The sequence below is a fragment of the Ischnura elegans genome, chromosome 3 (genome assembly GCF_921293095.1).
Source record: "Ischnura elegans chromosome 3, ioIscEleg1.1, whole genome shotgun sequence".
Taxonomy (NCBI): domain Eukaryota; kingdom Metazoa; phylum Arthropoda; class Insecta; order Odonata; family Coenagrionidae; genus Ischnura; species Ischnura elegans.
The window spans coordinates 59,491,086-59,515,379 of NC_060248.1; the positions used below are offsets into that span (position 1 = coordinate 59,491,086).

The following is a 24,294-nucleotide window of genomic DNA, read 5'->3' on the forward strand; positions in this document are numbered from 1 at the left end:
TTTAGGTGCAACTAAAACCGGGGTGTGTGGGGGCATGGAATACCCACCAGGATAAGCGTTATGTGCAAGAGAAATAAATTGTGGAATTTTAAAGATAAATGGTTCAAAATGGTGAGTTTTACGGCTTTCTGAGGGATATTTTATCAATCGTTACACTATTATATTAGTAATATCAATCCAATTAAGTAAAATGGATTAAACTTAAAAATTTCTATGAGCTCTGGGTGGGGGTTTTATCCCCCAAAACCCCCCCCCCCTCGCTGCGCCACTGACCTGTAGATGCTGTTTGAAATAAGTTTTTTTTACAAAATAAGTGCTACTTCTTGAATTGATGGTAAAGGTGATGAAAAAGGAAAAGTACATTAACTTACACCTTCAAACTTCCACCAAACATAAAGGTATGATAATTTTCAAACATTATCCGTATAAAAAGCATGAAAACAGAGTATGAAGATGGTGATTTTTTGGTCAAACAAACAGGAGGGAATAGTATTGCAATGTGATCTATAGGATTCATTTTGATGATTATGCCATGCATGAATTTGAAAGTCACTACACAGTTGGAAATAATAATTATATTTTATTTACCTTTATCATAATTACAAGGACTATAACTATTTAGCATCAATTAAGAATATCACGGATATTTCAACTTGGATATCTATTCAACATTATTTTTACAACTCTTTGTGGATGTTAAAAATAGCATCTATGCACCGTTGTCAAAATATCCAATGCGTAAAATAATAATGTGCTTCCAATATATGAACCTTATTTAGATATCCAATGGATATTGTCTGCTGCTTGGGCATCATCAGGATGAATCAAATCCAAGATTTCTTAAATGATTTGCATCCTTTAGGAAATTTTATCACCTCTTGTTATTACATCTCACCTCATCTCATCTGACAATTATCTGTATCAAGTTATTCAATACAATAATATGGAAGCAAATTATACATTTCATATGTACCTTCATTGGTACATGTCATTTCTCTAATTAGATACTTTATTTTAATTGATGTTCCTTTATCCAATGGTAGAATTTGGCAGTATCAGTAAATATCACATATTGCTTGGTGTCACAAGTTCTTTCAAATTCCTTTAAAACACTTAGTGACACTATTCCACGCAGAGTCCATGTCACAGGCAATATATATGTATCTTTTTTTCCAGGAACTGTCTTTGGAAAGAACATCCCTCCTCCACTGTCACCATTGCAGGCACTTGTTTCTGTAATGATGTGAAAAACATGCCATGAATATCTTTCATTTACACATTTAAAGAAGTGACTACAACAAAAAAATACCTACATAATGATGTCTAGGCATAGGGGTACAGACAGGAATTAAGGCTAGGGTGAGTTTTACGTGCAACTACTTCGAAGGGTCTGGGGGGTATGGAATACTGGCAGGGTACGCAGGAGGTGTGGGTGCCCTCCCCAGAAAATTTTTAAGATAAATGGTTCGTAGTGGTGAGTTTCACGGGTGTGTGAAAAGTTTGATGTTTTGTTTGTGAGTCATCCATCCCCCTAATCAGTGGCGTAACTAGACGTAAGCTTTAGGGGGGGGGGGATAGGGCAGCCTGGGAGGGCGACCCCCCCCACTGGCAACAAGCTGTCCAGAAAAATTGTTGAAAAATGACATACCTGGAAATACATTATAAATCATTTTGTCACTTAAAATTTAACTTGAAGCAGATGCAGTTATTACATGTCAAAACTATACAATAATTTAAATATTGTTCATATTTCTCTGAGTCTGCGGGGGGGACTTATCCTCATCATCTCCCCCCATAGTTACTCCCCTCTCCACTCAAATGGAGGAAATATGAAGGTTCACTTTTCTCAAATTTAATTATTGTCTTGCATCTATTGATATACTATCTCCCTACAGTTGGTATTACAGATACTTACACAAATCGTGCTGTTAATGTAGGTACTGATATTGTAACATAGGTACATAATAATAGAAAAAAATAACAATAATTTCCCAACATCAAACGGAGGAAATAGAAAGGTTCTCTTTTCTCAAATTTGAAGTATTGTCTAGTATAACACCAAAGGTATTGCAGGCAAAATCAGTAATTCCCTATACGATTGCAACTATATGGCTTTATATAATGCTATAGCATTGGATTCATTGAAAGAATGACTGAGTAACTACCAGCATCAATTGCCCAATGACTTCAGAAATCAATAATACATGTGAGTAGGTTGGAAGCCAAGTGGTACGAGTAATTTCTCTTTTTTTATACAGAGTTAGGTGCAGAAATTATGTATAGAAAAGAAACGAGATCAATTAGATACCTACTTAGTAGTGTATTTGATTTTCCACTCGATGTCAGCACAGAACAGAGACTCACTCGTCTCCCTTGGCAACCAGGTTTTTGTGTATTTATTCTAACAGTTAACTTTACCAAACTCTGTTGAGAAAAAAATCATTTGTAACCCGCCTTGGTTTCCAATCCACTCATATACTATTTGCTAAACATTTATAATTATTAATTGCATTCTCCTGGTCAAGACAGTTAGCATGGAGTATTCTCTGAATTTCTCAGGTCTAGTTCCTGCCAATATTGTACAGTTGAGCACCTCAAATCCAGAAAGCTTGAGACCAAAAGGTTTCTGAATTTCTGGTTTTTGTGGATTTCTGGTCTTCATGGAATATTTTGCAAATTAATTAATTTATAAATTCATTCAGGCTCTTGTGCTCAATATTTGAGATCCTTATGTGTCCCTGCCTAGGTTTTTTGGCATATGTTCATAGCGTGTGCTAAATTCCAACTCTTCCCAGAACAAGGCTGGGAGAGAGGTGCCATGAGGTGACAAGTCAAAACACTATGCAGAAAAATTTTCTAATGTTCCAGATTTCTGGGTAACTGGATTCCGGATTTGAGGTCCTCAACTGTTCTTCCTTCATCAATTCACCGTAAGGTAAAATTCCTTTCATTCTGTCCATAAATCCTATTTCCCCTTTAACTGCTCACCCTCTGATGTAGGTTTTATCTCCTCCACACTTAATATATCCTCCACCAACCCTCCATTATCCCAGCTCGTCCATAAAATATATGTACATAGTGAGAAGATTAAAAAAAATATGCTCATAGGGAATAGAGATTTAACTTACCCATACATTAATAATAAAAATAGGCATGACCAATTCCTGTTTACAACTTAAAATATGGCCTCCTTCAATAAGAATTTAAGCAATTTATCACAGAGAAAATAAAGTCATGCAATTAGATGGACTTCATTCACATAAAATCATGAAGGGCACACTAACCATTTCTATAACCAGCACAGAATGTCCGGTCAGATGTATACCGTGAAAAGAACTGTGGATTACTCCAAATACAAGTTTGCTGAGACACCACGGGCATCTTAGCCATCTTTAGGCTTTCAGATAGCTCCCCATTTTCATCTTTGCCCCAACCAACAACCTGCAAAATGGCATTACCTTAATACAAGACTTATTTTCTAAACATTTTATATTTTATGAATGTCTAGATATAGGTAATCAACAGTGGTTTTATGGTGCTGGAACGCACCGAACGCCGTTCCGGCACTGGTTAACAAAACATAATAGTCAAATAACACCTTTATGAATTTTGTCCCCTTAAAATTACTAATGTATATATATATTCGTAACAAAAAAAACTGTGATAATATGTAAATAATAACTTGTCATAAAAAGAACACACAGGGTTATAAAAGCTTATAAAATAAACTTATAAAATAAACTTATAAAATAAATAGAGTAATAAAAATAAACTTCTAAAAAAAGTTAAGGAAACTGTGTTCTGGCACTGCTAATTTTTCCATAACGTCACTGCATGGTAATCATGGCTCTCTCTCCAAACCTAGCAATCATTCATGTATAGCTAGGTTTGGATGGAGCAACAGAATATAGGTTCACAAAATATGCATGATATAAAAGTGAAATATCATACCGCACCATCTTTGCCTTCGATCTCACTTAGGTAAGGTTGATTTCCATTCCAGAGGCATACTGGTTTCACAAACTCTGTGAATTCTACAGGGATTGTTAGCACCAGAATTGCAATGTCAGCTTGAGATGTACTTTTTGAATACTCTGAGTGAATGTAGATTTTCTCAACCTACAAAAGAATCAGTGTGTATGTGAATTTAATGCTGCATAAAATGATTCAAACGTACTATCATCAAACCTGAAAAATAAATTTTAAAAATTATTCATGGATTTATATACTTAGGCAGAAGAAGAAACCATTAATTCAGAGATTCACTGCTATGTTCTCCGTATCATCACCATCAAGAGTCAGCATTAACAGTTGTATTTGTTTAATGCAACTTTGTACTCAATTTTCTCATGGCTACTGGAGACTTATAAAGGGAGAACTAAAAATAACTTATCTCATTACTTCAGTGCAAGTAATCTTCACTGTTTGGAGATTCCTCTTTTTTAAGTACATATTCCTTTTTTACTTTTATTTATATCCCACTTCCCCTTAAACAGCACATAGAAGGACTTTGTAATGGGGATTTGATTACGTTTTCTAAAATGGACAGGAATTTCTTTGGCGCTAAGATTGCTGATATTTAACAATAAGTAAAGGGAAGTTTAGGGTCGTATGATTTTATGATGAAAAATTTATTTTAAAAATTATTCATGGATTTAAATACTTAGAAGAAGAAACTATTAATTCATAGATTCACTGTTATGCAGGATTACGTAGGAAATGGATGATATGGGAAATATGCAGGATTACGTATTTTACTTTTTGGGCTATTCTACTGGCCTATACTTTCTCATCAATTTGTCCATTGCTGGTAACTTGCCTACCCAGGTAGCAGGAACTCATTTGCCTCCTCAAGTTAATGGCTACCTCATTTTATTTGGACTTATACCCTTTACTCTTCCACTGTAGACTAATACATGTATTCTATTTTTATCAATTTTCAGCCTTGACACTTAGCGTGCCATGGACGTAATATTACGTCCTGCTAATCCTTCTGAGGATTGCCATGGACGTAATATTACGTCTTTCCATTTAATTGGCTTTGTATACGTGAAGCCGTAATATTTCGCCCGTGGTACTTTTCCAGTTTACTGCTTAGGGGTTCTGTTTTTTCAAAAATCAACTGCTCGATGGAAAAAAAGTTCACTTTATGTCTTGAGGACGAAAAGTCCTCTGTAACTACAGGCATCCTCATCTTAGGCCACTTAGCGTGAAAATTCATAGGGCCAACCGTTCGTTGAGGGTGCATTGACCCTTTTTGTCATCCAGGATTTATAATGTTTTGCTTTGAACAATGCTTTTTCATGATTTCCATGCTTTAAATAGTTCAAATTGAGCGTATTAAAAAAATTATTATGCACGTTATGGCCGTACATCATATGTTGCAACTTTTTTATTTTTCAAAAACAGTAGGTTTCCATTGTTAAATTATATATTTAAAAATTAGCAGTAAATGTTATTCAACTCATTCATCAAGAAGAGCAAAGTCCATTTTTATTGAAATGCACATTGATACAAATATATTTTTGATGATAATGTTTTAAAAAATGTACGAATATAGTAAAAATGGCTGGATTTTTCAGTAGGGCTTTAAATTTAGCAGCCGGCACTCAAAGTGTTAATAAATATCAATAATCTTATCCGTATTTGTTGCAATTTCTTTCCAATCCTTCACTGACTCTGATATCGCATGCTCTGTCGTCAGCAAATCACAGCATGCTAATTTTTCAGCACTGATTTTCAGCCCAATAGAATGTGAAACATAATGTGAATTTTTAAATGAAAAAGCGCATACATACATACTTTTCTGGTTTGCACATCTCCTTCCTGAATATTCAGAAGGAACTTCCCAAGGGAAACTAATCGTGCCTCTGGGGCTACAGCGAAATCTTGCGCTCCTTTACGTTCACTGACACAATGAGCAGCTGGAATGAAACACAAATAAATTTTATAGGTTTATATGTGCACTTGAAAAACTCCTACTCATTTTGCCACCATTATAAATCAAAATGACCCTTTTCAAAGTACCATAACATACAAACACTCGCAAAATCTTAGCCCTAAAATCAGAGGGTACTTGATAAGCATCAATATTTCTTTGATCTAAGTATGCAATATGAATGCTATAACAATTGCTGCCAAAGTTGCTCATCCATTTTCCACTCAAAATCTTTCAGAATCGAGTGATCAATCATTAAGTACAGCCTTGTTGTGGTGAACTCTCCTGGTTCTGAAAATTTTTATTTCAACATCAATTTTCATGGAGTACCTGGACAATGAAAAAGAATCTCCTACTAAGGGAGATATAAGTAGTTCACAATAACATTACTTCATTCTTATCTCCTCTTCGAATGGCATTGCAAAATGTTAAGATTTCTATGAAATATGTAACATGTAATTTCGAGTCTTAGAGGACAATGACGGTGTTTATAAACATAAAAGGCTACCATGTATGTTGGGGTTAAGGGTTTGTGCGAAGGCTTCGTTTATGGATTGCTGCTATAAAATTTTTATCAAAAAATACATTGCTGTCAATGGTAAGAATAGGAAAGTACCATAGCTTAAACCCATAAGTGGGGTACTTTTAAGCTAAGCCTTCATAGTTGCAAATGAAAAATCACTACCCCATTGTAAGTCAGATCCTCATAAATTTTGCTCTTTCTTATGTTCTAAAATATGTATGTCTAAGTATGAATTACAATTCAATTACCTGTTAAAATCATCTTTTTTCCTATCAGAGACCCTCCACAGATGTACTCTAAATTTCTTTTGCTTACATCATAAATTGCAGCATGCCATGGCCACTCTCCTCTTTCAGTTTCCTGAGCATTGGCTATTAGAAAACTTGGTTTAGGATCAGCCCGGCCGCATGGAACTCCATCAACTAAACACATAGATAAAGAGTACATATTTTACATAAATCATTGTGAATTATGGAACAAAAATGAAAAACTCACCCATTTCATCAGTTATTCCTTGGTTACTGCGTACCGGTGGAGTTGTGGGTTTTCCAGCGGCTGTGAATAAAAAAAAATCACTGACATAAAACCCACACACATAATGACTCGTTTAGCACTGTAGTATGTATCTCAATATGTCATCATAATGAATCCACGCCATCTTCATAAGCCATCATACAGATGCCTCAATGCAACAGCACGTTTATAGTCCCCCACCCAAGGAATTTAAACCTCCTCTCATTCCCCCTACCCACCCCCCAAAACTTTTTCCCCAATGACAACTACCTACAATATATCTGCTAAGGAGATCAATAAGCAAAGAGCTCCATCAGGCTCTGACATTCCATTTTTACACAAATCACAATAAATTATGGAACAAAACTGAAAAACTCACCCATTTCATAATTTATTCCTTGGCTACTACGTGTGAGTGGAGTTGTGGATTTTCCATCTGCTGTGAATAAAAAATATTCACTAGCATAAATACCCACACAAATAACAACTCATGACCAAAGAGGCTCTGACATTCCATTTTTTTGATAGTCACGAGGTGCACTTTTTAAGTACTATTTTGAAACATAAAAACCTAGTAAACTTTTTTTGACAGTTTTATTTTTACATAAAAGCCCATACTTTAAATATATTTACCAAACAGTATCCATTAAAATTAAGGCACTTATCATATCAAACTACTAGTTTGTATATATCGTAAAAAATAAAATTGTCACAAAAAGTTTAATAGGTTTTTCCATGTTTCAAAATAGTACATACTTAAATAATGTGCCTAGGCACTATCTAGTATATTTCATAATTTCAACCAATAATCAACGATGAATTTATCTTTAAGAAGTATTCAAACAAAATGTCGAACTGATTTAATGAAATACATGGTTTTCCTATGAATGTGAATCGGCAGAAAAATATTAGTATGTATAGGCAACCAGCATGCCACTCCAACTCCCCCCAAAGCAAATTTCTGGCTATGTGACGCTGCATATGTCAGGGCTGGTGAATTAAATTTCTTACTCCTTGCCAGTCGTATAATACGATACACCTTGTGTGAATGCATCTTTGAATGGAATATGTGTCATATTTAATGGACTTTCAAGTGAATTAAATATAAATTTACCTAAAGAAATGTTTCACTGACAGGTATTGTCAATGTTAGCAACTTTAAAAACTTATAAAGAATTTTGCATGTGGCCTTGACTGTTTTGGTAATTAATTGTAATATTAGCCTATTAGTTCCTTTTGTATTATGATAGTCATTATGATTAGTTGTCAAATTGAATTATTGTTAAATTGATTCAGGCAAGGTTAAAAAGAAACCTTCAAATCTTGGTGCTTGTCATTTTGTTGATTTACAAGAGCATCAAAAGTTATCACTAATGGCAATGGCTACAACACTTTATGAAATTTCAAAATATGGAACAACACACAAATTTCAGATTATAATGCCATTACCCATTTCATACTTTTTTTAAATCACTGCACATGACTTTAGGTCAAATCAGTAATTCAATCAAGGCTAAAGGTTTCCTCACCATTGCTTGCTGGGCATATCTGCATCCCATTGAACCAAATTTTTTTAATCCTTGGTGGCTGCAAATCTCCCTCATTAAACTGTACTAATATCTTTGAAGATATGGGTGAATTAAACGTAACAGTTTTTTCCTTGTTGCTGACTATGAAGTCCATTTTATTCTGTGTCTGAACTTCTCCAAGCCATGCCTGATAAAAATTAGGCTCCATCAAAAATTGTCCAGCCATCGTCTACTCAATTTAATTCAATTACAATTTTAATTGGCAACACATCAATTTTTCCTTGACTAACCAATTGGAAGTTAGGAATGCTTACATATTAGATTGTTGCTCTGACTAAATGATAAAAATCGAAGAACCACTTTTCAAAGTGCCTAAAGAAACAGAACGCACTTGGGTGCTCAATGAAATTTTACATTTATAATCATGAAGTATAATTATTAAATAATATCTATATATTGCATAAAAACTTGATTACATAATCAAAGCAGCATTCAGAAATATAAAATGGAATATCCACTTTGACCAACTTGATATTCTAAGACTGTTTATTTCATAAAACTATTATTTCCCCAATGAAATTTAGTAACACAGAAAAACTGTTTACGGGAAAACTCTCTTTAATTAATGAGAGATTTCATAGTTTATATGCTGTGGAATGCAGACAAAAAACAATGAAGAGGAGTGATAAATATTGGAGAAGATTGGTGGAAATAAATCGTAGTATCAAATAAACAAAGTTCTACAAATAATGATTTAGCATTTTCAGTTTGTTATGTACATACATTCACAGCTAAAATAAGCTCCCACGCTGCCAAATTTGAAAGAAGAGGTAAAATTTCATATCTTATGTCCTTTTACTGGAGGTTACTTTACCCATAACATGATTTTGTTCCTTACACAATGAGCAAGCAATTACAAGATACACAGTACCCTTGAAGAAAAGGAAAATCTCCCTGCATTAGTGAGGATTTATTTTACAATTAGCCTTCACACTAATATTGTTTACTTCCCAATTAGCAGAAGAAATCCAACAGATATCTAAATAAGGTTGATATATCCTAAACACATTCTTATTACATAATGGATATTTTGATAACGTTCCATACAGGGATGCCGACAAAGAAAAAATATTGGGGGGGGCCCAAACCAAGGATCTTGCCCAGGAAAATTTTATTAGTACATAGTGAGTTTTAAGTTTTTTAAGCATTTTAGAAGAGTCATATGATCGACATTAGAACCCTGATAACTCGAATCTCGATATCTGGACACTCCGGGGAAAATTGACAAGCCTGACACATAGTATTTTCCTCGAACCCATATTGAATTTTGAGGGGGCCTGAGCCCCCTCAAGCCCTATGGAGTCGGCACCACTGGTTCCATAGATATCCTACTTGTAACATCAATGACAAGTTTTAAAAGAACATTACACAGATATCCAAGTTGTAATGCCCGTGATATTAAAAAAATTTTTATTCCAAACAGTATCTATATGTACAACATATATGCTCTGTATATAATTGAAAAGCAGAAATGTTTTGCTTGTATGTCTGACGATTACTGAAAACCATTATAAGATACCCATTATCTACTCATTAGTTATTGTGAAGATATCTAAGAGGTGTTGTAATCCCAGCCAGCACATTTTAAGTCATTGAGATAAGGAGAAAGGAAGGAATAGGGAAGGCGCTTATCAAGTAAGCTTGTCATGGGTTTCTTATGGCCAGGCCGACATCCAGAGAAATGAAAAAATGGATGCTAAACTTTTAGCACTTTCATTGATGTTGTTTTTATTCCATCATTTTATAGTATTCATTGAGGGATATATGTATAAGAATAATTTTTCCATTCTTGGCACTTCTATAGTATGAGTAGAAATAACATCATATGCCCATAATTTGAAAATCATTCACATTTATGAACTGATGGCGAAACGACGGTTGTAGGAAAAACACATAATTTCACAAGAATAGCGACATAGACAAATGCCGGAAGGAATCTCTTGACCATAACTCTCTTACTTTGTGCTATCTGGGATATGGGCCTCCATGTCCACTGTTGGACATTGCTGCAATGTTGTTTGGTGGGTCCTTCGGATATTTGACAGATATCCATACAACACTGATTGGATTAACATGGATACTGCAAGGATGTCATATTTTAATGCCGACAATATTGTCTGGATGTTGCTGGGATATTGATTGGTGCTTGGGTTATAGCTTTCACATTTGCAGTGCCTAACTATGATTAAGTGAAGAATAAGGTACATATAGGTGTCCATTTCATTTACATTCTATCATTAAGACTGATATAATTGCCTGGAAACCTCTAAGGACAAAAAATAAATGTAGGTTGGCAATTAATCCTTTGTCACCAGATTTAAATCCCCATAACTCTCAATTTAATTTGATGGTCTTCAAATTACTGTGCATGTACCAAATGCAGCCATTTTCCCAAGCTCATATGTACTGACACTTGGCATTTATAGATTAAACCTACCAAAATCCCTTGATCTAGAATCTAGAATGGAGACAGGGCTGGGATAAATACAGGCCGCAGAGTATTTGAAATACAAAATACTGCTCCAAATATATTTGAAATGCAAAATATAAAATACCTTTGACTTGGGTATTTGAAAAAAACTACAAATTAGTATAATAAATACCTTTTAATCCTTAGACCCCTGGAACGTTTTTAAACGTTTCGTATGCTGACTGCAGGAAAAACGTTTTTAAACTTTTGACCTCTGCTCAACTACCTACAGCAGTTTCCAAAATTAATACTGCTATCTGGGTTAACCCAAAGTGCAATTTCCCTCACTGTAGGAATCGCTAAAGCGGGCTTTTAACTCTCCCCGGCGATCCCTAATGGCAGGGGGTGCCTCCTCACATTTCCTATCGTACTGCTCACTTTGTATTGTTTCCTTTCTGCTCCATGCTGTTAATATGCCTATGCAAGTGCCCAAATTTAAGCCCATCTGCTGGTAAGGAAGAAAAAAGAAGGGTTACCCTGGATTATAAGGATTCACTCCTTGCGAGACATTCAGCCAGGCTAGAGGGATGAATATTTCTTGGTCCTCTCCCACTGTTGCAGTGAAATCATCTTATTAAAGCAAAATGTAAACAATGTTGGTGGCACCATATATCACATGTCATTTGTTTTATATCCTTCGCATAGCAGTTGATGGCATTGTGAGTTATTCCCCTAATGAAGCCGTAGTAGCAAATTGACCGTTAAGGGAGTTGGTTCATTTTTCATGACACACCCGAAATACCATCAAAAACTTCCAAATAATCTGCTGATAGAAGTCATCACCCACACAGGCTGGTAGCTAAAATTATATACAGTTGAGGACCTCAAATCTGGAAATCTTGGAACCAATTAAGGGGTTTCTGGTTTTTCTGGATTTCTGGTCTACAGCAAAAGCTATATTTTGTTAATTAATTACATAATTTATAAATGCGCTCTGGCCCTCGTGCTTGATATTTGAGATCCTTGTGTGTCCCTACCTAGGTTCTTAGAATATGTTCATTGCGTGGGCTAACTTCCTACTCGTCCCAGAAAAAGGCTCAGAGAGTGGTGCCACGAGGTGGCCAGTCAAAACACTAAGCAGAGGAATTTTCAAATGTTCCTGATTTCTGATTTACCGGGTTTCTGGATTCCGCATTTGAGGTCCTCAATTGTACTCCCTCAGCTAAAGGGTTAACCCCACTATGTATTTCAATTGTATCTTTCACTTGAATCATTTTGCTGTCTCCTCTAACCATTCAGACTTAAACGTGACTTGTAATGGAAAAGAGTAAAAATCATTTCAGGAGTTGTAGATAATTTCTTTTTTATGATTTTAAAAGGCTAACTTGAAATTTGACGGACAATGGGTGGATGGAATAATCTAAGATAAGAACTTACAACAAATTGAGGCAGGATTCTAATGAGAGGACAGAGTGAAGGTCCATAGTCCGATCTTGAGACAGCTAACTCTGCTGATGAGGGTGAGCACAAAAAGCCACCCTCAAAAACAACCAGCATCAGCCTAAGGGAGATTGAGGATAACTGAGCAAAATCTTTTGCAAATAAGCAATGATTTAGCTATGAAGAAAAAAATGAGCTGAAATTTAAATATCCTGGCTGCAATCACCAGATATCTATATAGAACAAAGATCAAGAGAATTAGAATCCAAATGCACTGAAGACATTAAATTAAAAATTTAAAAATCCTAATATATATGTATATCATATCCATATAACCATTCAAACGTTCATTAGTTCAATAAACTCAAATTCAATATAAATGCTATTTTTGGGGATCTAATTTCACATTGCCACGTCCAATTGCACGAGCCACCTAAACTGTCCGCCTGTGGTGGTGTGCACTCACTCTTGGTGCAATATCCCGGGAACCAAAGGGCAGAAATGAAAGTTTGTTGAGGTGATACACCACATATGTCTAACGAGTGTATGTAAAAAACAGAAAAGTGATGGAATAATCCAAGAATGACATCATCTTCCGTTATATCTGAAAATTACCCAAATTTCAAAATTTTTTGGTGCAATGCGGCATGTTTTCCCGGTATCTGATTGAAAAAATAATTCACAAGATTTATTTTCCCACCAAATGGAACAAAACTTGGGGCTTCCCAAAAGAAATTCAAAAACTTTCCAAATAAGGACCACCCTACCGTCAATCCACTAAATCCTGATGGTGAAATGCCAACCAAAAGCAAAAAATCCCCCAAATCAGTATATATTTTGTATTTTATAAATCAGCCTAAACATTTTGTCTCTCCTAGACAAGTTGTTTGTTTAAAATTTTTCTATGATGCACTATAACCTCTTGTGAGCAGTCCTAATTCAATAACTTGTTCAGTGAGACATTGGTTCGAAATACAATCAAAGTTATTTTTACCATACTTCATCAGTAGTAACTACTCAAAATATAAAGATAGTCACAGGAGTAGTCTGGCCAGGGCAGGTAGTTAGCTCCAAGCTTAGTGGGGCAATAACAACGCTCGTGTATATCGTGAAACGTATTTGAAATGTGCAAAAAAAGAAAAGACTCATTACTCAAACCAATTTTTTCTTTCAATTATAAAACTCTATGCGTTCATTAATTGCTTTATCTACAATATACTCATTGTATAAATATTATATTAAAAAAATAAATAAAATGAAGGTGTCAAAAGATAAAAGAGAACCTAGTGCTCTATTGAATGGGTTATGCAAAAAGTTTATTTTAGAGTTTTCTTTTCTTTTCAATTCGGTTTCAGGGAACACATTCACTAAGTAGATAATAGAATTATAATGCATTATTAAATTCTATAAGTTGTGAAATTCTCACTTTTCACAGTATTATTTCTTGAGAAGTTGCTATTTTTATTGACTTTTTTGTAGTTTTTTAAGAGCCAGAATAGCATCAAAATCTATTTCCAGACATGCAATTTCCTAAAATTTTCCGGGGGAGGAACTCTAAATCCTCTGGTAAGGCAAGCCTTATCATGAACCCCAGCTGAGGGCCCATGCAATCACCCCAGACTGCCCTGGATAGTCACCAGAAAAATCAATCAAATTCAATGCGATGCCAATTTGCGATAAGAATTGCTTTGGCACTCACCCCCAAAAGTATGGCTGGTTTGTCCAGCTGGATTCTTAAGGTGACTCCCCGGATTGTCTTACGAGTCGTCAACATGATGGTTCCGTACCACTTGCCTCCCCTGGGTCCCTGCCTCAGGTAAGAGAACACCCATGGACAGGGGGAGGGAGGGTGAGTCATTGCTGCAGCTCGCCTGATTCGCCTCGTCCTCCTTGTAGCCAATGCCAGCTGCCTCCTACCTCGGGCCTTCAATCCCAACGCAACACTTACTCCACTCAGAGATTTTTTATCTCCTGCAGCTCGGTTTCCTGCGTATCCACCGGAATCCTCTTTGGGCGTGTTCTTTAACTGCCAAGATGTTGAAGAACTCAGTTGATTCACTGATTTAGTGACGTCCGTACTGATTTTGCAATTTGCTCCACAAGAGTTCTGAAAATTTTTCCATGCTGGATGGTGGACGCTGTATATTTTACTCAGGATCAGATTCGCTACTTCAAATGCTTTATGCTCTCCATCCCTGATTGGTGTAGGTTCACCAGTGAGCTCTGTCCTTACTGGATGATAAAAGAATAACTAATTTCAGCAGCACAGGATTAATACACTTGGCCATCACTATAAAGTACGTAAGCAACTAGGGTAGGAGCCGAATGTGTTCCAGTAAAGATATTCAAGTCCCAAGTGATATTCAAGAAACCATACAGGATCTTTATCAGGACCAGGTATCCTGGACCATTTATAAAGGACAGACCTCGGTACTTAGAGTACCCACATTGGCATGTGAATACCATTGTTCTCATTTGAATGCTCAGGGACCTACAGCATGAGCCACATTTTTTTGCCGCCAGGAGTCATCGGATTCAAGTATGAATGTACAAAAATTTTACCATACATTATGAGTTTTAAATTAATTGTGCCTTGAAAGAGGAAAAACCCAATTAAGCGTAAACAGAGGTGGGTCCAGACATAATTTCTGAGACTTCTCCCAGGGAGCACACGCATTTTACCATGCACATTAGGAGTTTTGAGTCATCTTGAGTAAGAAATTGTGTAACATTAAATAAATTTTTCATACGTTCCCCAATAGATTAATTAAATTTTACTGTAAATTATTGGTTAGTCATATGTTCCTACCTAGGAGTAAATTCAGAGTGTCATTTGTAGCTTACACTGGGTTTAAAGAGTAACATTCCAAATACTGAAAGAGAAATGGAAGGAAAAATGCAGGAGAAAACAAGGAGGTTAGTCCACAAAATCAAGATAAATAGTCTTTCTCCCAAATCTACAATTGAATTATTGTCTAGTAATGTATTGTATAAAATTACCAAACTCTCTGGGTATAAACCCGGCCCACGGCAAAACTCTCACCTAAGAAAGAATACCATTGGTTTCTTTTTGGCTTTCGTGCACCAATAAAACCCTACTTCTCAGGAGTGAGAGGTACTTTCTCCACCATTGTAGCATCACTAGTCTCCACAACTTTCCCTTCCCAAAGACTCATGTTCATGGGCGTACCCAGCGGGGGGCAGAAGGGGCAGCTGCACCCCCCCTATAAGCAAAAATCTCATTAGTTTACAGGACAATCAGGACTGCATTGAAACGAAAGTTTTCAACAAATTTTCTTTAAACCCACGAAAAGTGATATTAGTATAATCATAGAGTAAGTAATATACTTACTCTATGGTATAATACAAGTAACTAAAATAATATTTTTCGAGCATATATTTTCAAAAAGTAATAAATCGCTGTTGTAATTTTCTTAAAATGTTGGTTTAATTCACCTTTTCCATGCTAGAATGTTACAACTTGAACGACTATTGCTTACCACCCCATTTTTGAAACTGGGTACGCCCTTGCTCATATTTTCTATGATTCATGAAGCTCAGACTCTTAACTTGAGTTAAGTTAACTAAGTAGTAATTACTACTTACTACTTAAATTAAGTTAAGAGTCTGAGCTTCATGAAGTAGTAATTACTACTTAGTCACCCCTGGAGACCCAACTTTGCGTGGGCCTAGGTCCTTCCTCGGCCGCTCACATTGACCCCCCTTTCCCGTCCCCTCCGCGCGGTCACCTAATGCTATTTGCAGTGTTTTTTTCAAAAAAAAAAATTGTAGATTATCTTATAAATCTAAAGTTAGAAATGCATTATTCTATTTTCGCTTACCGCATGGAAATTTTAAACGGAGTTCTAGCGTTATGACATCAACGGAGTTCCGCACGGTTTTAAATGAGTCGATGTGGAATAGAAATATCTTAAATCCGTCAATAGAACTTCGTTTAAAATTTCTTCACGCTCAGAAAAACACAGGGAATTCATTCTATACATTACAAAATCCATGGGAACAACAAATATTTGCTCATATAAAAATAGCTATAACAGTCAGTTGGCTATGTGAACTCGCGCTGCGAAGGAGTTTTTTAATCCTTGTATGTTCTGGGACAGCGGCCGAGAAAAGGGATCGGCATCCCGCTTAATTGGGTCCTTGCTTTAGGTCGGTTGCAAACGTTTGCATTCCGTAAGAGAGCTTCATAAAGGGGAGTGCAAAAAATTTTCAAGGGATCGCATTGTGAAAGAATTTCCCTCCACGATGCTCCGGTGCGAAAGGATTAAAAGTTGAGGAGGATCGCTGAGACCATGGCGCTCCATCTCACCTTTGCCAAGACCAGGAAAAACCGAGATGTCCAGGAACATGGCCATGATGAAGATAAGTCCTGCCTCCATCTATAAAATAAAAAATATCAATAAAAACGCAAAAATAAGGGAAAAACGAATAAAATAAAAGATATATTATTTTTAATCGTTTTTTGATGGGTTTGTATAGCATTTAGATAAGGCCAACGGCCATAAATGTCAAACTCCACGAAGTGTGAGTTAAAAAGCCTATTTTTCTGTAATAATAATATAAAAACAATAGTGTTTAATGTGTCTTTTTCAGGCCGTTAGATAATATAATTGAGAAATGTTCACACATCTGTGGCTTCGTCTAGGTTGAGCTCAACCCTCACCTATTCAAATCGAATTTCGGCTTGATTAATTGGGAAAATTACATATAAAATATCGCGTATTCTCATTTTAACATAAAAATTAAATAGAAGAATATATAAGAGTGCTTGATTTCGATATATAGTGTGACGGAACGCTCCCGTGAGCCATGCACCGTCGAACTGAGATTATTATCCGAGTTCTTAATTTTTCGTAGGTTCTGGGGCTCGCGGTCAAGATGGGAACTCGCGGCATTAAACACAATGGCACAGCAAGGGGATGAATGACCTCGTACACAGCGAATGACTGTCATACAAAAATTTATTAGAGAAAAATAAACGAACACTTCTGTCCTTAAACGCTAATGAGGGATGGAATAGTGATGCTGAATTGGGCGAGACATCAATGATACACTTGCAAAAATAAAAATGAAGGAAATATGCCATACACAAAAAGAAAGAGAAATCTTATATCTAATAAATGAGGGATGAGATGATTGTTGGGGTAAATGAACAAAAATGGACAAAAATAACACTGTATACTCTCAGAGATTGCTATGACACGGGCACTCGAAATCTTGCTGCACTTCAAAGGCAATTATGAGTAATGTTCGTCGTTCTACTTTCAAATGTTACATGCTCCACGTTCTGTTCAATCAAAAATGAGTCTGACGTCAACCAGAAGGGATGACGAGAACGGGAGAATCGTGATACAATTAAAAATGGTCTTCAGACCGAGAAAGAGAGACGTGAGTTTGTGTCAGAAGCCACATGAGTATTAGGATGACACACGTGCACACTGGGGGACTTTCTTCGTACAGGGCGCGTGGGCTGGCTGGAGCGGGGGAGGGATCGGGATTATTTCCCCGTCCCGGGAGAGGGTTTAGAGTACTTAAGTGTCAAAGACGGCGGGTCCGAATCCTGGCCGCCGGGTCACGATGCGTCGATCGCGGGGAACCACCTCCCGCAAATCCTTGGACGATGTCGTGATGTCCTGACGAAAAAGCAAGGACACTTTTCTCGTGTCTCGCTGTACTCCACGCTTCTCTCTCCGCACGCCCTTCCCCTGGTCGCGTTGCCCGACCTCCGAAATTGCCGTAGCCCTCTTCTGCCGCAGCCCCGTCTTGTCGCCCCACCTTGGCACTGTCACAGCTGACCTCCGTCTTCTCTAGCGGAACAACTGCCGCTTTCTCAGGAATCCCCCCACATCCCACAATACCGGGCCTTATATACCCATTACAAAACAAAAGACATGCTAAATTCTAGCAGACAACACAGGAAAAAGAAAAGAAGGTCGCTCATCACTCGCTGTTGCCGCGCGCCAATATGAATCGGGGAGAAGAGCTGGACGCAGAATGCGCCGTGACGAGGCTTTTCGTCACATCGCCCCCCTGCATGGATGCATCTCTTTCCTAAGGGGTGAATGAAAAAGATGTGTCCAAACGAAAGAGATGAATCCATGCATATCGCGGAAAGAATAAGCCAGATGAACGAGCAACAAACTAAAAACTAAACTTGAGATTCTAAATAGACCCGAGAGCAAATGAAAAAACTTATGAAACAACCCAAGCTGGGTATCAGACACCTTAGGTGTTCTTAACAAGACTAAATCCCTAACATGAAAATTAGAATGGGTCTTGTCTTGACTACGCTTTCTTTTTAACCCAGCCTTTCTTAACTGGCGGGTTGCAAACAAAATTAAATTTTCCCTCCCGATTTCCGAATCTTCAGGAAAAATCATTTTTGATTTCATCGTTTCCGGAACGGTAATCATCGAGAGACAATTTTCTACTTCTTTTAAAAACGCTATCGGGTGATCGGCGTCTCGAGCGGAGAACACGGGCTTCGTCAATGACTCACTTGATAACGTCGCCGTTGCTACTGGCGTGCCGCTATCCTTCAATGCCTCAAATTCCGCTTCGAGCGATTTTACCCTGCGTTCGTCTATTTCGACGGCATTTTCCTCGTGCTTTTTAAGATTTGCAATGTCATTATAAGAGCGTTCTAGAGCGTCTGTGCGCACCTCTAGGTTTTCAACTTGTGAATCAACCACCCTTAGACATTCATCGCGATCATTTTTCGCGATCTCATTCACCTTTTCTAGGCAATGAGTTTCACCATTGTTTAGTTTATCTTTAATTACGGACTTTTCCTGCCGTAGAATATCATTAATTTCCTGACGCAATGCTTCATTATTTGTACTCATCTCAGAGCGCATGCTCTGTATGGCTTCATTATTTGTACTCATCTCAGAGCGCATGCTCTGTATGGCTTCATTATTAGCGTTAATCTGAGCGCTCAGGCTCTCGTTACTAGCGTTAATCTGAGCGCTTATCTTTTGTAACATCAATAAGATTGTTTTATTAGACACATAATCATCATTAGAATCGTGACTCGATTCGGTTCGGCTGGCTTCGCCCCCCTTGTCACCTTCACGCTGTGTTTTACGTTGCCCATTCATGCCGGAACCCGGCGTATCTAACAGCATTCCCCGGAATGTGTCAGTTAAATCATCGGTTCCCGAATTCGCGCTCTTGTCGTCGGAGTCGTCTACTTCGTTCGCGACCTCCCGATACACGGTAAACGCGGGTGCCTTATCGTCGGACGTATTCATAATTGGATCCCCTTAAACAACAGGAATAAAACAAAGGGATACCCCAACGACCCGTAGACCACCATTCATCGGCCACAAACACCAAAAAAAAAATAGAAAAGAAAACCGACAACGCAATGGTACCAGAAAAACACACAATCGGATTCAAACTTGAGAATGGATTGCCAATGGCGTGACACTATAACTAACAAATGGTCGACTAACCTGAACCCAATTACATAATAATCACGAGTTCGCTCGTGGTCACGCGCATTCATATGGGTGAAATGCACTAATAGCTGACGCGAGCGCCGAATGATCAAAATGTGCCAATACAGTGGCATCGAAAACGAACATTAAAATTTAAATGCAAATCCCCTCGTGATCGCGCCCCGCGTTGTTGGGCGCCAGATGTGACGGTACGCGCCCAACGCGCCGTTTGATCAAAACGTGTCAACCTCGTGGCATCAAAAACGAACATTAAAATTAAATGGCAAGTTCTCCCCTGATCGAGCCCCGCGTTGTTGGGCGCCAGATGTGACGGTACGCGCCCAACACGCCGTTTGATCAAAACGTGCCAACCTCGTGGCATCAAAAACGAACATTAAAATTAAATGGCAAGTTCTCCCCTGATCGAGCCCCGCGTTGTCGGGCGCCAGATGTGACGGTACGCGCCCGACACGCCGTTTGATCAAAACGTGCCAACCTCGTGGCATCAAAAACGAACATTAAAATTAAATGCGAGTCCCCTCGTGGTCGGGCCCCGCGTTGTCGGGCGCCAGTTGTGACGGGACGCTCCCGTGAGCCATGCACCGTCGAACTGAGATTATTATCCGAGTTCTTAATTTTTCGTAGGTTCTGGGGCTCGCGGTCAAGATGGGAACTCGCGGCATTAAACACAATGGCACAGCAAGGGGATGAATGACCTCGTACACAGCGAATGACTGTCATACAAAAATTTATTAGAGAAAAATAAACGAACACTTCTGTCCTTAAACGCTAATGAGGGATGGAATAGTGATGCTGAATTGGGCGAGACATCAATGATACACTTGCAAAAATAAAAATGAAGGAAATATGCCATACACAAAAAGAAAGAGAAATCTTATATCTAATAAATGAGGGATGAGATGATTGTTGGGGTAAATGAACAAAAATGGACAAAAATAACACTGTATACTCTCAGAGATTGCTATGACACGGGCACTCGAAATCTTGCTGCACTTCAAAGGCAATTATGAGTAATGTTCGTCGTTCTACTTTCAAATGTTACATGCTCCACGTTCTGTTCAATCAAAAATGAGGCTGACGTCAACCAGAAGGGATGACGAGAACGGGAGAATCGTGATACAATTAAAAATGGTCTTCAGACCGAGAAAGAGAGACGTGAGTTTGTGTCAGAAGCCACATGAGTATTAGGATGACACACGTGCACACTGGGGGACTTTCTTCGTACAGGGCGCGTGGGCTGGCTGGAGCGGGGGAGGGATCGGGATTATTTCCCCGTCCCGGGAGAGGGTTTAGAGTACTTAAGTGTCAAAGACGGCGGGTCCGAATCCTGGCCGCCGGGTCACGATGCGTCGATCGCGGGGAACCACCTCCCGCAAATCCTTGGACGATGTCGTGATGTCCTGACGAAAAAGCAAGGACACTTTTCTCGTGTCTCGCTGTACTCCACGCTTCTCTCTCCGCACGCCCTTCCCCTGGTCGCGTTGCCCGACCTCCGAAATTGCCGTAGCCCTCGTCTGCCGCAGCCCCGTCTTGTCGCCCCACCTTGGCACTGTCACAGCTGACCTCCGTCTTCTCTAGCGGAACAACTGCCGCTTTCTCAGGAATCCCCCCACATCCCACAATACCGGGCCTTATATACCCATTACAAAACAAAAGACATGCTAAATTCTAGCAGACAACACAGGAAAAAGAAAAGAAGGTCGCTCATCACTCGCTGTTGCCGCGCGCCAATATGAATCGGGGAGAAGAGCTGGACGCAGAATGCGCCGTGACGAGGCTTTTCGTCACATCAGCTTTTCAAATCGCAAACCACGAGAGTGATGGAAAAATTTACTCCGAAAAAAAAGGATGAAGTACTCAGTATCTCGGACACGAATATTTCAAAAGAGGATTCTTAAGTCTCTCTCTAAATGCGTTGTCACCCATGACGCATTTAAATGGGTTTACGAAAGTCATTAATTAATTGTAGCGGGCGTAAATTGGTGAAAATCCATAATCGTAGGAATAGAAGGAATAATAGCTTTACTATTTTCAAATGGTAATTTATTGAGAACCAATTAATTGAGGGTATCAATAAATTACCATTTGAAAATAGCAAAGTTATTATTCCTCCCATTCCTACGCTTACTAAAGTCGTCACTTGCGTCGCTGATGGACAAATTGATCCGAGTTTCACGGAGAAATTAGATATAAATAGGGGTGTTAACCTATATTTAAGTACATGATAATGTGATCTATCGAATTCATAAGTTTGCAATGCTATTACCCGCAATTACAAACATTTTTCTGCAAGATATTTATAAAAAAAAGCGGATCGCGTTGCACTCATCACCGCGCCGCGGACATTTTTGAAAATCGATAAAAATGCGACAGAAGTAGCGACAGAAAACAGCCTTCTATGGGATGGAACTTGGCCTCCTCTATGCAGTCACCTTGATCTCGGATCATTCTAAACAAAGTACGAGAAAAAGATATATTTGTTTTCAGAAGAACGGTAAGGTGTGCCAAATCATAAAAAAGCATATTTTTGGAACGTCATCCTATCGGATTGATTGACTCTTTCCAGCGGGAATTCCATGCGACGGAATACGTCAGTCGTATTTTTAGGCAGGAAAAATAGGCCGGCACTTCGCCGCAATGTACGCCTCGTGTATGTAAAGGCCGTTTTACATGGTACACGGAATTGCGCAATCTGACGTACGTGCGAAGGCGCAATCAAAATGTGTTGTGTAAAGCGGTGAATTTCTAGAACACATGCGAGAATGCGTGGATGCGAGACGGCAAAATAGCCCATGTTCTAATTTCGTCCATGCATTCGCGCAATTCCACGCCATTTTAGAAATAAATGCAGCTCTAACCTGCGCAATTACATATTGAAAAAGGAATCACTCGTACTTTCGTTCTCGATAGTAATTTGAAGATGGAGAAGCTTATGATAGATTTAGCGGATAGGTTTTTCGGGATAGGCACCGCGTGTGTCCATCTTGGCAGATGAAGTGCCAAGGGATGATTTCGACCGTCTATTTTACACATCCATCGGAGTCTTATCACTGATCAAAAAAGGAGCGGTGCCGAATTTATAAAATTTTAGGTACCTAAACGCACACCAACACATTTAATGCACGCATGTTTTCAAATATAAGTCCCACATCCCATAAAACAACCGATTTTTTAAAACTTGGCCCAAAAGTTACAATTAGGAGTCATTTTTCTATCATATATTTTTAAATTTTATTTAAATATTTTCAAAACTGCCATGCAGTTTTTGAAATATCATAGTTTAGTTAATACGCTGAATTATAGTACCTTGGTTTTCTCTGAGTGATGTCGGAACATCGTTTCGGACGAAATTAAGCACTGTATAGGAGGTCGGAGACTTATCATTGACGACGCCTGACTCCGAAGGATGTTTTTTAAAAGTCGGTAGATACAATTTCTTTGCACTTCATCGACCTAAGGAAGCCAGCTGCAATATCGACGAAACTGTCTTCTACAAAGGAGGACTCACGCGTTGCATATCCCATAAGCCAGTAGGGTAGCCAGAAATTTTGTTCGGGGGAGTCGAAAACCAGGGGTAAAATAAAAAAAACCGGGTACTATTTAGAGGGTATTTAACTTATTTGAACACTCTTCATAATCGTAAAAACTTAATTTTTCAAAGAGAAAATTAGTAAATTCATGATTTTTCAGTATTTTGCTTTTTTTTATGAAGCAAATCAATTGTTTTTAATTTCGGGGGGATGGGGTCCAGACCCCCGGACCGCCCCCCTCGCTACGCCACTGCCATAAGCCTCTCTCCGCTGAATCTTCACCAAACCGCGAAAGTCAACACAAACCTTATGATAGCTTCATTACCACCAAGAATCCGCGGCCCTGATCATACTTCAGAGCCATAGCGCGCCAGAGGTCTAGGGGTTGAAAGATCTTCCCCCCCACCTCGAAATGTGTGGAAATACGGTCTGAAGTCCACCCCTTCCAAGTAAATCCCTGAATGCCCCGCAAATCACGCCTTCTGTCAATGAATCCCTCCCCAGTAACCCCCCTCCATCAATTGCCGGCTAATATTCCGCAATTCTCTTTATTTAAGCAACAGATCCGTTACAAAATGCCATCGTTCCACCCTTTCCATCAAACGGCTGTTAAGGAAAGGATTTAAGATCAACAACAGAGCTATGTGGTGATGGCCACACGTAAGAACAACTGATGACAGTGGCGGATACATACGGGGGGGGGGGGGGCGAGCGCCACCCCTTGCTGTGCCGCCCGTATTGCCAAACATTGCAGACACACAATTGTAACTTTTAAGTATCATAAGGCGGCATTGTGTTGTATATGTGTATAATCAGTGTAAATAAAACTTTCTTAAGCTTTGCATGTGACTTGATTTTTTTTATTAC

The 24,294-nt window shown here is 38.4% G+C and overlaps 1 protein-coding gene across 4 annotated transcripts in view; it reads right to left on the minus strand.

The window, feature by feature from the left end:
• Positions 1 to 556: 556 nt before the first annotated feature.
• Positions 557 to 24,294, minus strand: part of LOC124155872 (serine protease gd-like) — a 29,960-nt gene continuing 6,222 nt past the window's right edge. For 2 of the 4 annotated variants that reach the window (XM_046530031.1, XM_046530030.1), the window contains 10 exons: positions 16,744 to 16,813; positions 14,113 to 14,645; positions 8,504 to 8,690; positions 7,354 to 7,413; positions 6,957 to 7,016; positions 6,710 to 6,883; positions 5,803 to 5,924; positions 3,952 to 4,119; positions 3,285 to 3,441; positions 557 to 1,233 (listed from right to left, as the gene is read on the minus strand). In XM_046530031.1, the coding sequence (XP_046385987.1) occupies positions 1,010 to 1,233; positions 3,285 to 3,441; positions 3,952 to 4,119; positions 5,803 to 5,924; positions 6,710 to 6,883; positions 6,957 to 7,016; positions 7,354 to 7,413; positions 8,504 to 8,690; positions 14,113 to 14,645; positions 16,744 to 16,813 (1,755 nt within the window). In that variant the 3' untranslated portion in view covers positions 557 to 1,009. Of the gene's footprint in view, positions 1,234 to 3,284; positions 3,442 to 3,951; positions 4,120 to 5,802; positions 5,925 to 6,709; positions 6,884 to 6,956; positions 7,017 to 7,353; positions 7,414 to 8,503; positions 8,691 to 12,410; positions 12,535 to 14,112; positions 14,646 to 16,743; positions 16,814 to 24,294 lie in introns of those variants that run through there. The other 2 variants (XM_046530032.1, XM_046530033.1) reach the window with 2 other exon arrangements.